Source organism: Fulmarus glacialis, unplaced genomic scaffold (assembly GCF_000690835.1).
Source record: "Fulmarus glacialis isolate BGI_N327 unplaced genomic scaffold, ASM69083v1 scaffold16778, whole genome shotgun sequence".
Classification (NCBI taxonomy): Eukaryota; Metazoa; Chordata; class Aves; order Procellariiformes; family Procellariidae; genus Fulmarus; species Fulmarus glacialis.
Genome location: NW_009229093.1, coordinates 848 through 17,363, shown reverse-complemented (window position 1 = coordinate 17,363; position 16,516 = coordinate 848). Strand labels below are relative to the sequence as shown.

The window sequence follows — 16,516 nt, the reverse complement described above, 5'->3', positions numbered from 1 at the left end:
CTTTCACTGTTTTCTAATGCACATAAATTTAAGTCAAATGTGTGAATAACGGGATATATTCTTCCTCACCAAAACCTGCGTAGTATCCCGTATTCTCTTGGTTTACAAAAAAAAAAGGGACAAAATACAAGCTCAGCGGCATCGGTGGTGGTTAATGATGGTGGAGAATCTCCCCCCTTAAAAAAATAAAGCCGAGCCTGCAGAAGGGCGACTGCAGTTCAGATTGAGTTTTCGTGCCAGCTGCTTTGAAGTGATGATTATGAGAGGTTTAAATTGCCGTGATTTAAATTCTTCCCGAGCCCCTCTGTGTCTGCAGCAGTGTGTCGATAGTGATGTTTATTTTGCTTTTCCAACCAGCTCTTTTTTTTCTTGCTTTTTTTCTTGTTTTCCTACAAGCTCTTCCTGTTCTTCTTCCCAAGCAATCCCTCCCGCGAAGGCTGTTTCTCCCCTTCTGCCAACGTCTCCCTCCAAATCCCGGACCCGTCTCTATTCCCCCGTGTCGTTTTTGCCGTGCAGGCTATATCCGAGAAGGTTTCCTGGCGGTGCAGCATGCGGTGGACAGAGCCATCATGCAGTACCACGCCAACGCCAGCTCCGCCAGCCTGCTGGAGAACATCACGGTGGTGGTGCAGCGCTTCCCCTACCCGGCGTACGTCAACGACCTCTTCCTCCTCGCCATCCAGAACCAGCTGCCCCTGCTGCTCATGCTCAGCTTCACCTACACCTCGCTCAACATCGTCCGCGCCGTCGTGCACGAGAAGGAGAAGAAGCTGAAGGTAACGTGACATCTGGGTGCTCCCCTCCCTCTGCGGCGTTTCCCAACAGATGCTGCCTTTAAATTAGGAACAAAATCCCCGTCGGGTTTGGAGCCAGCGAGCGGGAGGTGGGGATGGCAGCAGATTAGCAAGTCCCAGGGAGGAATGTCGTTAATCCTGCCGCCGGGACGCGGCTCGGCTCTCCCTGCCGTGCGGCCGAGGCTGCTGGACCGAACGGCTGGTGTTTCTCCTGGGCTGGAAGGTGGCTTGGAGAGAGGGCAACACTTGTGGATTCAAGAGTTCTGTAGATTCAAGAGTTCGGTGTGTGGGAAGCAAGACTTTGGTCTTCTGGATGTAGAAACCCGTGTGTCTGAGTTGGGTTGTGGGGGCGGTTGGAGCTCAGCTGATGTGGTGGTTGCGACAGCAGGGCTTGGCTTCCCCGGGGCTTTGGGTTGTCCTGCCCCGCTGCCGGGTGACCGTGGTGGCTCTGCTGGCCTCAGCTGCTGTGGTTTTGGCTTCAGCACAGCTCTTTGGGGAGATGTCCTCCTGTGGCGGTGGCAGCCCTCTCCAGGGAGGCGGGGGACACTCTGTGATGCAGGACCACTTCGGTGGGACCTGGGGTGCCACCTCCCTCGCCAGTGCTGCAGGGCAAAGCCACCACCACTGTCACCCTGAGTAGGGCCTCCACCTCGCCCCGGCCATGCCCGGGCAGTGTGGGTGCAGCCCTGGGTGACAGCGTGACCTCCCGGCAGGAGTACATGCACATGATGGGCCTCAGCAACTGGTTGCACTGGAGCGCCTGGTTCCTCATGTTCTTCCTCTTCCTCCTGGTGTCTGTGTTTTTCGTCACCGTGCTCTTCTGTGTCAAGGTGAGTGTCTTTCCCCAGGCCACCATTGTGCAGGCCAGAAGCTCTGTGCTGGCAGGGCACAGGGATGACAAGGCTCCTCTGCCGTGGGCTGGACCGTCCTGGTATCTCAGCACTCCTCCACGTGCGTAGCGGAGGCTGGAGTTGGCCTTTTCCAGAGCTCGGTGGGCAGAGCTGCCCCCCACAGCTGCCTTTCACGGCAGGGGTGACCTCCCCAGGAGGGGCTGAGGGGTGGGAGCCCCACGGGCACTGGGGACACCCAGGCGGTCCCATGCAGAGCAGGGCCACCCCGCTCTGCAGCCCTGTGTGCCTTGGAGGGACTTGAGCTCTCCTTTCTGCTTGTACCCACACCAGGAGAAGCAGGAGGTGGCTGCCCGGATGCTCAGCAAGGCCTCTTAGACCTTGCGTCACACAAGGGCGACCCATATTTCTTCCCTCTGGAGTGGTCTAGGAGGGCTTGGGTGTTCTCACCCATCTCTGTTTGTCTTTAACCCATGGAGAACATCAGGTCTCGGCTGCCCGCACGTGCCTGCAGCCGTGGCCGACTTCGCCAGCTCTGGGCGTAACCAGATTTTCTCGGTAGGTGAGCGAACAGGGAGCGGTGCTCACCAACAGCGACCCCACGCTGGTGTTCACCTTCCTCGCCATCTTCTCCATCTCCTCCATCTCCTTCAACTTCATGGTGAGCACCTTCTTCTCGAGAGGTGAGTCCCTCCCCGGCTGCCTCCTCGCATTGCTGACCCGCAGGGCTGAGGGGAGTGTTACGGGCCTCATGCTATAAAATATTTGGTTAGTTTTGGTTGGGAGGCAGCTCTGGAGGTCATCGGTCCATCCTGCTCAAAGCAGGGCCAGCTCCAGAGTTACGTGAGATTGCACAAGGCTCTGCATTGGATAAATTGCTTCGACACGCGGAGGGGGGACCTTTCTTCCCTTTTTTGGCTGCATTTTCCCCACGGTGCATGGGAAGGGATGCATGTACTGTCGCTTCCCAAACCAGACAAGCTCGTGCATTAGGGCATCACCTGGCTGTCTTGGCCCCAGGGCGCTCTGGTCGGGGATGGGCAGGGTGCTTCTGAGGCTGCCCACCGTGGGGTTGGGGTCCAGCGCTGCTCCTGCCTTGCCGTGGGACTTGGGACGTCCTCATCCTGCCCCCCTGTAACCACCCTTTGTGCAAAAGGCTTGAATCTCCGTGGATGGAGAGAAATACTCGGTGGCATCACCGTATTATTGACGTTTTCCCTCCTGCTTTTCTCTGTGCTGGCAGCAAACGTTGCGGCTGCCGCTGGCGGCTTCCTCTACTTTTTCTCCTACATCCCTTACTTCTTCATCTCGCCCCGCTACGACCTGATGTCCCACAGCCAGAAGCTGGCGTCCTGCCTCATCTCCAACGTGGCCATGGCCATGGGGGCACAGCTTATAGGCATGTTCGAAGGAAAAGGTGAGGAAATGCCTCCCGTCCCTCGGGAGGGGAGGTAGCCTTTTTTTGTGGTGCGTTGGGACTGGCTTGTGTGTGGGGTAAAGGGTGGAGAGAAGTCAGGGAGAAGCACTTTCCTGCTCCTAACGAGAGCAGGAGGGCTAATTGCTGATTGCTCCCACAGGTTTTATCAGCACCAGGGCTCTGCCCCTCCGAACCCATGCCCCTGGCAGTCTGGGCTGTGCAAAATGCCATCATCGCTTTAATTACCAGGCGAATTCTGTTCTAAGGGATGGGAATCTGTTGCGTTTCCTCCTTGCCAATATATATCTTTAATTTCTATGTTAATAAGAATTTGCTGTTGGTTCCAGCAGCGGCCACGCTATTGCAAAGTGGCGGCGCTAAAAAGGCGGCTGCGGTGACAGGGGGGCAATGGCTGGAGAAGAGTTTGCTTCTTCCCAGGGCAGGTGCAGAAGATGTGATGGAAGAAGCGTGATGGGGTGGGGAGCCTCGAGATGTCAGCGCCCTTTCTGCTGCGTCTTTTCCCTCTATCTATAGAAGGGACTGTAGAGCCGTGCACGTGCTCCTCGTTACCCAGCAGTGAATTAGGACAGGAATGCTCTCTGACAGTCTTGGAGAGCACTTTGTCCTTCTGGGGATGCAGAGGTAGGCAGTACCCCGTGCGCGTTGCAGGGACCGGCATTCAGTGGAGGGACCTCCTGAAGCCCGTCAGCGTGGACGACAACTTCACCTTGGCCCAAGTGCTGGGGATGCTGCTCCTGGACTCGGCGCTCTACGGCATGGTGGCCTGGTACGTGGAGGCCGTCTTTCCAGGGGAGTACGGCGTGCCTCAGCCGTGGTACTTCTTCTTGACGGTGAGCACTGCTTACGCACCCCTTCCAGCAGGCTTGATGGGTGTCTCCTGGGGATGGTCCCCACTTCTGTGCTATGCAGTGGGCTAGACTAACGTACAAGGGTGGCACCATGTGGCCTCCAAAATCAAGGGATCTGTCCTCAGTAAAGGCAGATGCAGCTGTATTTTTTTACTGAATATGAAGGTCTTCTTGGCTTTAAATCTTTGTCCTGACACTTGTTGGCGTGCAGGGTGTTGTGGAGTGTCTCCGTGCCCCAAGCGAAGGCATTGGAGAGAAGCCTGAGGTGTGAGCAACCAGATCCAGTCATTCGAAACTCCTCAAGTGCTGCCATCCGGGCGGACCTGGGTGGTCTGCGTCCCGCTGCCAGCCCCCACGTGCTAGTACCAGGGGATGGGTGATGACTGTCACCCCGTCAGCTGAGCTGCCCTCATTCTGCCAAGTCAAATGCTTGGCATCATCTTCAGCGGCTGTAGCTGCGGTGGTTACTGCAGCTCAGCTGGCTGCTGAGGATTCGTTAAGCCACAGGGACACAATCAATTTTGATCCTGTGGCCGTATCCCTTGTTATTTGATCAGGAGGTTTTTCCTCCTCCCCTCTGAATTCCTTATCCCAGTGTGGTTTTGCAGCTAGACCAGGGTAGCAGAGATACAGCTGTCTGCCAGAAGCCACAGCGGGATGCTGATTTTGGGTCCAGGAGTTGTTGAATTGCTATTTCCACAGCGATTTTAGGTCCTGAACACTTATTTTCATTCCTGGAGAGCCTGGTCAAAAAAAAGGCTGTGATTGCAGCAGCTGGACCCCAGGCTTCTTGTATTTAGTGTCTGTCAAGGTTTTTGGAGGGGGTGATCCTCCATTGCGCGTGGGCTCGTCTAGGCAGGGTGCTTCTGCCTGAGCAATTTTGCTTCTCATCGAAATACTGACCTTTTCCATGGGAATGAAGACGGGGAAAAGCTGCCTGTGTAATCACGGGCAATCCTGCTGTAAGGGAGAACCAGGGGAAGGCAGCAGGGCAGGAGGAGCAGTTTCATCCTCTGTCTGACCTGCCCGCTGAAGATGTGCTGGTTGGCAATTCCCAGGCCAAGGAGAGTGGTCTTGCAGATCCCTGGGAGGCATCTCTGTGGGAGGAGGAGGGTGGACAAGGCTGGCGGGGTCTCTGCCTGTGCCTGAGTTTCTCTCTCTCTGCCTTCTTCCATCAGCCCTCGTACTGGTGCGGGCGCCCCAGGACTGTGGTGGGAAAAGAGAAGGAGGAGGAGGAGGACCCCGAGAAAGCCCTGAAGAGCCAGTACATTGAGGAGGAACCTGCCGACCTCGTGTCGGGAATCAAAATAAAGCACCTTTCCAAGGTACCGACTGCCCGCCACAGCACAAACACCTCATAATGTTGTTTTTGTAAAAACTGCTGCCTGCAGGCAGCTTCCTAATCATTTTGCTGCCCTCCTCGCCCAGGGCTGTGTTGCTTGGCTGCTGTAAGGCAGGGAAGGCTCTTCCCCAGAGCTCGCTGCATTTTGTTGCAGACTGAAGTGTTAGGTACTTGCAGGTGCAGTGACATCTATATTTAACCTGAATTAGACCTGTTGTCTAATGCCGACACCACGTGAGCGTCACGGGCTTTGACTGCCGGGTGGAGCCGAGGGGGAAGATCTGAGAGCACTTTCCTCGAGTGCAGCATCAGCTCGTTAACGTGATCTCCGCAGGTCTTCAAAGTGGGAAACAAGATGAAAGAGGCAGTCAAGGACTTAACGGTGAACATGTATGAAGGGCAGATCACCGTCCTGTTGGGACACAACGGTGCTGGGAAGACCACCACTCTGTCCATGCTCACAGGTAGGAGCTGTCTCCTGCTGTGAGGCTGGCACGTGGCAGGGAAGGGCTGATGGCTTGACTTGCAAAGGGGAGCTGAACCCCATCTCTGAGGCTGGGGAGGGGTTTTTGCTCTGCCGTGGAGCACTTCGGTTCACTGAGCTGTTGGCCAGGGATCCCGGGGTAGTGAGAGGCATGTCACTGCCTGGGGAGGTGGAGGGAGGTTGGGGGTCCCTGCTCAGCCCTCCACAAGAGTGGGATCAGCCGGCAGGGGAAATGACAGCCAGACTTTGCGTTGGAGAGCCCTGAGAAAGAAAGGACCCGCTGTAACATGGGTCTTTGTAGGCTTTGTCATGATAAGGCAGAGAGGGCACGGGCCAAGAACTGGTCTTCATCATTCCCCAGCTGCTGAGCTCCGGGCAGCCTATTTTGGCACGGTGGACATGGTGACCTTTGATGGTCCTTTCTTCCCTGTTCTCTGTCACTCTGTGCTGCTCCTGCCAGCCCGGGGTGCTCACAGGACCTTCCCTGGAGGTCTGCCCTGGCCTTGCCTGGACCTCTGCCAGGCTGAGAGCCAGGCTTGCCTGCCGCTTCACTGCTTGCCCGCTCGCGCTGGCAGCACTGCCGGGTCCGCTCCTGCCTATGGATGCCACGCAGCCCACCCAGGAGAAAGCTGCCGTGCCCCAGCTTGAGCAAGAGACAGTCTCGCTCCGACTTTTGGCAGAAAGCTGCGTGTGGGGGGGGATGCTCTGCAGGACCCCCACCTTTCTGCCGGCTCTTTGCCACCCGGGGTTATCCTCAGCCCTGAGCCGAGGCCGCTGTGTCCCGCTCCTCCCAGGTCTGCACTCTCCGACGGGCGGGCAGGCGTACATCAACGGCTACGAGATCTCCCAGGACATGGTCCTGATCCGCCGCAGCCTGGGCCTGTGTCCCCAGCACGACGTCCTCTTCGACAACATGACGGTGGAAGAGCACCTCCACTTCTATGCAGGGGTGAGCACGGCGCTTGGGGGAGCGCTGCTGGGCCCCGGGGAGCCAGGCCTGGGGGGGCACCCTGCAGCCACCCTGTGGCTTCCTGAGGCTGGGAAAGCATGGTGAGATCCATCAAGCGGGTCCAGAGGAGGCCACAGAAATGATCAGAGGGTGGAACACCTCTCCTATGAAGAAGGGCTGAGAGAGTTGGGGTTGTTCAGCCTGGAGGAGAGAAGGCTCCGGGGAGACCTTATTGCAGCCTTTCAGTACTTAAAGGGGCTTATAAGAAAGATGGGGCCAGACTTTTTAGCAGGGCCTGTTGCGACAGGACAAGGGGGAATGGTTTTAAACTAAAAGAGGGAGATTCAGACTACCCCTGAATTCAGGAAGAATTTTTTTACAACGAGGGTGATGAAACACTGGCACAGGTTGCCCAGAGAGGTGGTCAATGCCCCATCCCTGGAAACATTCAAGATCAGGTTGGACGGGGCTCTGAGCAACCTGGTCTAGTTGAAGAAGTCCCTGCTCATTGCAGGGGGTTGGACTAGATGACCTTTAAAGGTCCCTTCCAACCCAAACCATTCCATGATTCTATGACAAGCAGAACAGCCCTTGCCTCCTCTTTCCACCTCATCCACAGGCAGGAGCTCCCTGCTTGGCTGATGGAGGAGTGGAGGGTTGCGGGCAGCGTGGCCCTGCGGAAACCCCCACGCCAGCTGTGCCAACTCCTTCAGGATTGGGCAGGAGTCCATCCCTGTTCTTCCCCACTTTCCTGCCTGGCTGTGGAGGAAGGAGTGTGGTGGGGTTTAGCAGCTGGTGGCTGATGTGGTGGGAAGCATCTTTGCCAGATTCACTTACCCCTGCCCTGTCTGACAGCTGAAGGGGTACCCACCCTCCAAGTGCCCCGAGGAGATCAACCACATCCTGAGGATCCTCAACCTGGAGGACAAACGCCGCGCTCTGACCAAGGCGCTCTCCGGCGGCATGAAGCGCAAGCTCTCCATTGGCATTGCCCTCATTGGGGACTCCAAGGCAAGCATCTTCAGTGGGGCTTACCTTGAACCTTTCTCCCTGGAGCCACCGTAGGTCCTTCTGGTGGCCCTGAGGTTGTTCCTCATCCGTGGTGAGCGAGTGGGAAGTGCAGGGACAGCAAGGAGGGGGCAGGAGCATCCCCACAAAGGGGGACAACTCTGAGGACAATGCCCTGAGGCTGCAGTGCAGCTCTGCTGCCTGGTAGCTGCTCCCCTGAGCAAGATCATCGCGTGCATGTCGCGAGGTCAAGGCTCCTTCTGGGCCCTGGGGTTGCCCCCTCCTGCGCTGTTGTGCCTCTCTCAGCCCTTTTTGACCAGCACCCACCTCCTGTGTGCAGGTGGTGATGCTGGATGAGCCAACGTCAGGGATGGACCCAGCCTCTCGCAGGGCCACGTGGGACCTCCTGCAGCAGCAGAGGAGCAACCGCACCATCCTGCTGACCACCCACTTCATGGATGAGGCTGACCTGCTGGGGGACCGCATAGCTATCATGGCCAAGGGCGAGCTGCAATGCTGCGGCTCCTCGCTCTTCCTCAAGCGTAAATACGGTAAGGGAGGAGCAGGCAGGCCGTGCTCGATGTCTTCTCCTTGCCAGGGAGGAGCAGGAGGGGGATATAGGGCAGGGAAGGGGACCCCTTGCTCCTTGTCTGATGGCTGCTTGCTCCCCGTCGTGCTGTTCTGCCTCTTCTGAGGCCCGTCCCCACACTTGCTCCTGCATCGTGTCCATAGCCCGGGCAAAGCCATCAGTGCTCTGCGGTGCCTTAGCATCCCTCTCCGCTCCAGCACCCCAGGGCCAGGCTGGGCTGCCATTTACCCTCCTCTCCCTTCTCTTGTGGCTCTGCCCAGGGGCAGGATATCACATGGTGATGGTGAAGGAGCCCTACTGTAACCTGGGGGAGATCTCCCGCCTCATCTGTCAGTACGTGCCCAACGCCACCATGGAGAGCAACGCCGGGGCAGAGCTGTCCTTCATCCTGCCCAAGGAGAGCACGCACAGGTAACGGCATCGTCCCCTGCTTGCCCTCCCCGGGTGGGTCCTCTTGTCTGCGTGCACTGGGGCACACACTGTCGTCACGGGCTTGCTGGAAAGGGGAGCTGCTCTCTGCATCAGCGCTGGTCTTGGAAAAGCGGGTTCGGTTCCTCCTTTCACTGCCGTCCTCCCCGGTGTCTGCTGGTACATCACTCTCGTGCCCCCATGCCCACCGTGTCGGTGTCCGTGCAGCAACTACGCGAGACAGCGCTGGTTGCTGGTAGCTGGTGACGGCAGGTGTGGAGGGTGGCACGAACGACGCAGGCTGGTTTGGCTCCGAAATCAAATATATGGAGAGCTGAGACTGCCTGTGGCAAGAAAGAGCAGAAGATGGAGCCCAGAAGCTGCTCTTGGGGAGAGTGGGCTGCTTAGTGCTGCAGGCAGCCCCGGAGCAGGCTGCAGGACTCAAACCAGCTGCAGGACCGATGCCCAGAGGGTCTTAACCTCTGAGTGCCCCCTCTCGTGAGCGTCAGCGTCTAGCACCTCGCTTCTCCTGTCAGGTTTGAGGCCCTGTTCACGGAGCTGGAGCAGAAGCGGGAGGAGCTGGGCATCGCCAGCTACGGTGCCTCGGTCACCACCATGGAGGAAGTCTTCCTGAGGTAGGCAGGAGGGAGACTGGCCCCGGTGGGGTGTCATCTGGTGATGACCAGTCTCCATGTGTTTCGGTGACGGCAGTGTCCTACACAGCTCTCTGGGGCACGTGTTGGGTTTTTTTCTCTTGGGTTTGGCTTCCCCAGCTCAGAACAGTTTGATCCTACCTGGGTCTGCATTTCATCACCCGCTTTCCCTCCCGGCGCAGGGTTGGGAAGCTTGTGGACTCCAGCATGGATATCCAAGCCATCCAGCTGCCTGCTCTCCAGTACCAGCACGAGAGACGCTCCAACGACTGGGCCATGGATGATTCCAGCAGCCTGAGCGGCATGACAGATATGACGGACGACAGCGGGGCGCTCATTACGGAGGACTGCTCCAGCATCAAGCTCAACACCGGGGTGAGTGCTGGGGGTGTCGGTGCAGCAGGAACGGGGAGAGGGCATGTGAAGGGGGTTTTCCGGAGCGGGGTTACCAGGTGGAGCCTCCCCCGTGGCTGGTTTCGTTCCACATGGTTTGGAAGATCAAATTGGAAGGTCAAATTGGAATCCGCATCTTTAAGGCAAATTATTTTTAGGGTTTTTGGGGGTGGTCACTGCCATCCTCTTCGTGTTAAGCTTGAGGTCTACAGAGGTGCTCTTGAAGGTGTCCCAGGTGATCTAAAGTGGTTTTCACCTGCCGTTGCTACATCACTTGGGATTTCCAGTAGGGAGGTGAGAAAAACCATCTTCCTTCCCTCGCTAGGCTCGTGTTTCAGATCCCTGGCAGCCCTTCATGGCCCGCTGCCTGTGCGCCTGTGATAAATTTCCCCGCGCTTCTCAAGGGCATGTCTCAAAGGCAGAAGAGGAGAAAGATGTTTCAGGGTTTAAAAAGCAAAGAAGGTGCTTGCAGGGGCCGGGCGGGGAGCTCCCAGGCGTCTCAGCCCAGTCGCTTTGGCAGGCAGCCGTGTTGCAATAATCCTATTTGTGAACCTCAAATGCTAAGAGGTGGAGGAAGGTAAAGGTCATGGCTGAAGCTGCTTTTGACGCCTGAGATCCCAAAGTGACTGCATCCCGTTGGGAAGCCTGGAGTTTGATGGGCTGACCTGCTGTGCTGGAGTCAAGCAGCTGCCCTGCTAATCCCTTTACAGGCTTGGCTGGAGAGGAGGCTCTGCTGCGGGCTCGTGGGCTACATGCAGGACGGGGAGGTGGTTTTGGGGTCGTTCCTCCCATCAGCTGTGTGGGGTGATGTGGCCAGCGGGGTTGTCCACAAGGCTCGCGTTGACCTGACTTCTCCCTTCCCAGTTCTACCTGTGCTGCCAGCAGTTCTACGCCATGTTCATGAAGCGAGCCATGTACAGCTGGCGCAACTGGAAGATGGTGGCAGCGCAGTTCCTTGTGCCTCTGATCTTCACTGCCTTTGCCCTCATCGTGGCCAAGACCTTCCCGGGACCCAGAGACTCCTCCCTGCTGAGGCTGACGCTGGAGCCCTACGGCCAGACCATCGTGCCTTTCTGCATCTCGGATGCCTCGGGTCTGTCGCAGAGGTTGGCGGAGCAGTACGTGGAGCTGCTGGACGCCCAGCGTCAGTCACCGCTGGAGGTGCTGGGTGAGGGTTCATGGAGCACCCGTGGAGCAGGCGATGCCTGGTGGGGTGTGCAGGAGCCACGGGCTTCTCTTGCCAGGGCGCTCGGTGTGGGTGGCGCAGGTCCCAGCTGCGGTGTATCTGATGTATCCCCTTGTATCCTCTCCTGCATGGGAGAGTCCCACAGTTGGCAGGACCCCTCCTCACGCAAGCAGAGCTGTTTTCTCCATAACCCTGAGTTTGTGGCCATCATCGGGGCTAGGGTGGGCCACCAGGACTGCGGCTGCTTGGGGGCTTTTCCAGTTGGCCCCAGTTAGCTCTCATGTGATGGAGCCTGCTTGTAACAGCGTGGTGTTTGGCAGATGGCCTGGAGGAGTACCTCATCTCAAAAGCCTCTGAGGAAGGGGGAGCCTTCAACGAGCACTACATCGCAGCCGCCTCCTTCGAAGGAGCCGGGAACCGCACGGTGGTCACCGCGCTCTTCAACAACCAGGCGTATCACTCCCCCGCCACGGCCCTTATGCTGGCCGACAACGCTGTCTTCAGGGTACTGGCGGGCCCCAACGCCTCCATCACGGTCACCAACTACCCTCAGCCCCGCAACATCACCGAGAAGGCCAAAGACCAGCTCATGGAGTACGTCTGATGGCACGGCGCTTGCTTTCCTGCTAGGGCTCGTGAATTCCGTGGGTGCGGATTGGCTTGGTTGTACTGGAGTCAGTGGAGGAGCCAGGCTGGAGCTTCTCAGACCCAGACGTAGTTTTGATTGTACTCAAGAGGTCAGGAGAGCAAAGCTGTGTAGATGACTTACCTGCCTGAGCCTGGCAGCCATGTCACCCCTTGCACATACCCCAGTGGTTGGGTATTCCCCTCTAGATACTGGTTGGGGTTGGTTTTCCCCGGGTGTTCAGAGCAGAGGGGGCTGTATGGCCGTCCACTTCATGAAGTCCTGCATCCAGGGTCTCTGAACCTCACCTGTACCAGAGGGGACACGCGCGGGACCCCGCAAAGGCAGGGTGGAGATTTGTGGTGTGCTAGATGGGCTGTGCGTGGGAGGTGCTCATCTTACCGAGGTGCGCTTTTATTGTGGGGTGTTTCTTCTGCAATGCTGGCTTGCTGGGGGAGCGTAGCCTCCACAAGAAGCACGGTGTGGGCGTGCTGTCCCTGCGTAGCCTGAGCGTTAGTTTGTCAAGCTGTCCCTGTCCTAACCTGCCCCGCTGTTCTCCCCGCAGAGGCCAGACCGGGTTCGCCATTGCCATCAACTTGCTGTACGGCATGGCCTCCCTCGCCAGCACCTTCGCTCTGCTGCTGGTCAGCGAGCGGGCCATCAAAGCCAAGCACGTCCAGTTTGTCAGTGGCGTCTACGTGGTCAACTTCTGGCTTTCTGCCCTGCTCTGGGACATCATCAACTTCCTCATCCCTTGTGCTCTGATGCTGGTGAGTCACCCCTGACACCCTGATACCCTCCTGTCCTCCCCTTGGGTGGGAGCTCTGGGTGCTGCTCCTCTGGGAGAGCTGGGATGTGTGTGGGTGCAGGAAAAAGGATGAGGCCACTGGCATTGTCTCAGTTAATAGAAAGGGCCAGCAAGAAAGCTGTCCCTTGGTCCTGCTGGGAGCCGGGCCATGGCCAACCAGCCGGGTCGGTTGACTGCAGCCCCTGGCACCTGAACACTTGGGTGTAGAAAATCTCAAATACGTGGGAGCATGGGGAGGAATTCTCCAGATCTGCCCTTCTGCATCCCAGTCTGCAGAAAGAGGGCTTCCCTTGGGGACAGGCATGGGCTGCTGGTAGGAACCATCTGTGAGGGGTTCTCCGGGTCAGTGTGGTGCTGCCGTTACCTTGCTGCCTGGGCTGTTGAGACAAGGAGACATCGCTTGTGGTCCAGGCAAATATGCATTCTCCTCGCATTGCTGTGCCTCAGGTGATATTCCAAGCCTTTGACGTGCAAGCCTTCACCCAAGACAGCCACCTCGTTGATGTGATGCTGATCTTCCTCCTTTATGGCTGGGCCATTATCCCCCTCATGTACCTCCTCAGCTTCTTCTTCTCGGTGGCAGCCACGGCCTACACCCGTCTCACCATCTTCAACATCCTCTCAGGCACGGCCACCTTCCTCGCAGTCACCATCATGAGCATCCCAGGTGGGTCGCTTCCCTCCGTGTCTGCCCAGCACTGCACCCTGCCGTCACCAAGAAGATCCAGCCCCCAAGGGGACTCTTTCACCCCCGGGCTGTCCCCACACTAGCAAAAAAACCCAATGACAGTCCATTCTCACCCATTAAACGTGACAAAAATTGTTGGTTTTTCTTCTGAACTTGGAAATATCAGGGTCTTTCTCTAAAACCAGCTAACTCCAATCTGTTGATCTTCCTGTGCTCCTCTTTCAGAGCTGGGCTTGGTGGATCTCTCCAAAACCCTGGATAAAGTCTTTCTTGTCTTACCCAATTACTGCTTGGGCCAATGCATCAGTGACTTCTACCAGAATTACGAGTTCATTCAGTTTTGTACCTCCTCCGTTGAAGCCATCTTCATCTGCAAGGCATTCAGTGAGTCTCTGTGTTGGTCCTAAGCTGCCCATCCTGGCCTTCCCACCATAGCTACACTGGGGGGGTCTCTGTGGGGTGGGTAGTGGAGCTGGGCAGTATCATGGGGCCTCTAATCCTGGGCAGTAGCTCCAGGTACCATTTTAAAGCAAAAACTGGGCAGCCTTTGACACTCATAGGTGATCCAATTAAGGAATCTTTTCCTTACTAATGATTTGGAGGAAAACGTGGGCTAGGGGAAGTTTCACAGACAAGTAAAGAAATCCCAGTCCCAAGAGTGACTTGATCTCCTCTGCGTGCCTCCACTGGGCATCTTCTGCCAGATCCCCTCCAGACCTGAATCCTCTTGTGGGAAGCGTTGGAAAGAGCTGTGGGCAGGGAGGCAGTGTGGACTGGGATGGAGATGAGGCTGGCAAAGCTTTGGGCTCACAGCTTTCTCTGGAGCTTATCTGCCCCTCCCCAGGGTGTGGATTGATCCAAGTCTTGATTTTGTTCCATCCCTGCTCAGATATCAGTTATCAGATGAACTATTTTTCCTGGGAGACACCTGGGATCGGACGATACCTGACCTCCTTGACCATCCAGGGTTTCTCCTTCCTCTTCCTCCTTTTTCTCATTGAGACAAACCTTCTCTGGAGACTGAGAACTTTGGTCTGTGGCATCTGCAGGCGGCGCAAATGGGTGAGCTGAAGCGTGTGGGAGGGAGAAGTAAGGTGCCCTTCAAACCAAGCCCAGGAGTCCCTGCGAGCTGGAGACAGGCTCTCTTCACCTAAATCATCTTCCCAGGGAGCATCCCTGGAGCAGGTTGCTTGGAGGGGCCGATCCTGTTGAATGTATGGGTTGGCAAAGGGAAGCGAGGCATCCTCAGAGGTGGCTGATCGAAGGGATGGATCCTGCCTGGGTTGGGGGCACTGGAGGGACCCATTTGTCCCACAGCAGCTAGGTGGCAAAGAGTGTTTTTTCTCCCCCGTGTTTAGGTGGCACTGCTGAACAGGGTGTCTGTGCTGCCAGAGGACCGGGACGTGGCAGATGAGAGGAAGAAGGTTTTGGAGTCGCCACCAGAACTGCTGTCATCTCTCAGCAGCCCTCTGGTCATCAAGGAGCTCACCAAGGTGAGGAGAGCTTGGCCCTTCCTGAGCATCCTGCTGCCAGCCGAGCTGTGGTCCTCATGGGGCTGGTAAAGCCACCCCTTGCCTTGCCATCGGGCGGTGACCAGCATGGCTTGTGTGTTGGTCTCCACCAGGTCTACGACAGCCGGGAGTCCCTGCTGGCAGTGGACAGGATCTCCTTAGCGGTCAGCAAAGGGGAATGCTTTGGCCTTCTTGGCTTCAATGGAGCGGGCAAAACCACCACCTTCAAGATGCTGACTGGTGACGAGAGCATCACATCAGGGGATGCCTTTGTGGATGGCCACAGCATTCTGGCCAACATCAAGAAGGTACCGAGGGCTGCAGGGGCGGAGGGCAGCGTTAGAAACAGTCCTGCGTCTGCCTGGGCTGGGCCACCTTGCAGGTGCCTCTGAGGAGGACACGGTTGCAGTTGCCAGGGGTGCAGGTAATATCCCAGGGACGTTGCGTCCTTGTCTGGCCTAGCTCTCCGTTATCTGGCCACGTAGAAGCAGTCCCCTCTCCGCTGGGATGATAGATGTGAAACAAATAGAAGCCAAACCTTGCGAGGGTGGCAAACCCTTCAACGAAGGGTTTAGCCCTGTAGTTGGAAATGTGAAAAATGCGAGTTAGTGATCACAGTCGGATGACGGTCTCTAACACAAGAGGTCGAACCTTTCCAGACCCCTGCTAGAGGTCTCCTTGCTGGGAATTGCCCACTCCCTTTGGAAAAGCAAGAGAAGAGCAGGGGTCAGGCTTTCAGTTCGGTCCCTGGATATCTACCACTGTCAACCCCAGACAACGTCAGGCAAGGAGAACATGGGGAGGGTCTGCCCTGAATGCATGGCCCTCCTGGCTTCCTCCCCTTCTGTTGGGCTCTTGTCCCCAGAGGGGACCAGGATATGGGGAAGGCACAGACCCCCCCAGTGCTTCTCCTGAGAGCCTGGGCCACCTGAAATGGCCCCTCACGATGAGGAACCAGCTTGGGAAACGCAGCGTGAGACCACGCAGTTGCCATCCCGAGGCGCGCTGCGTGTGTCCATCCCCGCCAGACCCGCTGCTCCAGCGATGGGCGAATTTCCCTCTTGTTTCTCCTGCGGTTTCGGAGCTGCAGCTCAGTCCCCATCGCTTTGAGCAAAAACCTTGCAGGGGTGCAACAAAGCCCCGTGGGTGCCAAGGCACCTTCTGGCTTGGACACCTCCTTGCAGAGACCTGCCTGTGAGCTAATCACCGTTGGGTTCCTCTTGCCCCAAGGTCCAGCAGCGGATCGGCTACTGCCCGCAGTTCGATGCCCTCCTGGACCACATGACGGGCCGCGAGACCCTGAGCATGTACGCCCGGCTGCGGGGCATCCCCGAGCGCTACATCGGCAGCTGCGTGGAGAACATGCTGAGAGGGCTGCTCCTGGAGCCCCACGCCGACAAGCTCGTGAGGACCTACAGGTGAGGGGAGATGTGGAGACACCCCATGCCCTCTGCCCCTCGTCTTGTGGGGCTCTCCCTGCGCTCACATCGGGTCTCTGTCCCCATTCCCGTCTCCTTCCGCAGTGGTGGTAACAAGCGGAAGCTGAGCGCTGGCATTGCCCTCATCGGTGGTCCCCCCGTGATCTTCCTGGATGAGCCCTCCACCGGCATGGACCCCGTGGCCCGACGTTTGCTCTGGGACGCAGTGACGCGGACGCGGGAGTGTGGCAAATCCATCATCTTCACCTCCCACAGGTGACACTTGTCCGGGCAGGGCTTGGCCTGAGAGATCGGGGAGCAGCCAGGAGGGTGGTGGGCTCCAGGGGATGGGACCCACCTCCAGATCCTGGTGGGTGGGCTGGCTCCACCCAAATCTCCCTCCTCCGAAAGCCCGGAGAGGAGACAATCCACCTCCAGCCCCTTTCCAGAAGCTTCTGCTGTTTTGCCTCGGTGCTGCTTGCCCCGCTGAACAAGTCCTCTCCTGCCCTGCAGCATGGAGGAGTGC

At 57.6% G+C, this 16,516-nt stretch overlaps 1 protein-coding gene across 1 annotated transcript; it reads left to right on the top strand.

Annotated features, from left to right (window-relative positions):
- Positions 1–419: 419 nt before the first annotated feature.
- ABCA3 (ATP-binding cassette, sub-family A (ABC1), member 3) lies at positions 420–16,512 on the top strand (the record flags this gene model as incomplete). Its single annotated transcript, XM_009583740.1, has 24 exons — positions 420–776; positions 1,508–1,624; positions 2,205–2,325; positions 2,886–3,059; positions 3,729–3,910; positions 5,107–5,253; positions 5,605–5,734; positions 6,549–6,703; positions 7,559–7,714; positions 8,052–8,262; positions 8,561–8,711; positions 9,245–9,343; positions 9,544–9,736; positions 10,619–10,922; positions 11,261–11,534; positions 12,131–12,335; positions 12,821–13,040; positions 13,287–13,445; positions 13,951–14,123; positions 14,420–14,554; positions 14,686–14,880; positions 15,803–15,990; positions 16,096–16,266; positions 16,504–16,512. Coding segments are annotated over 24 exons (4,226 nt in total), but the record flags the coding sequence as incomplete, so codon positions are not given.
- Between the last annotated feature and the right edge of the window lie 4 nt (positions 16,513–16,516).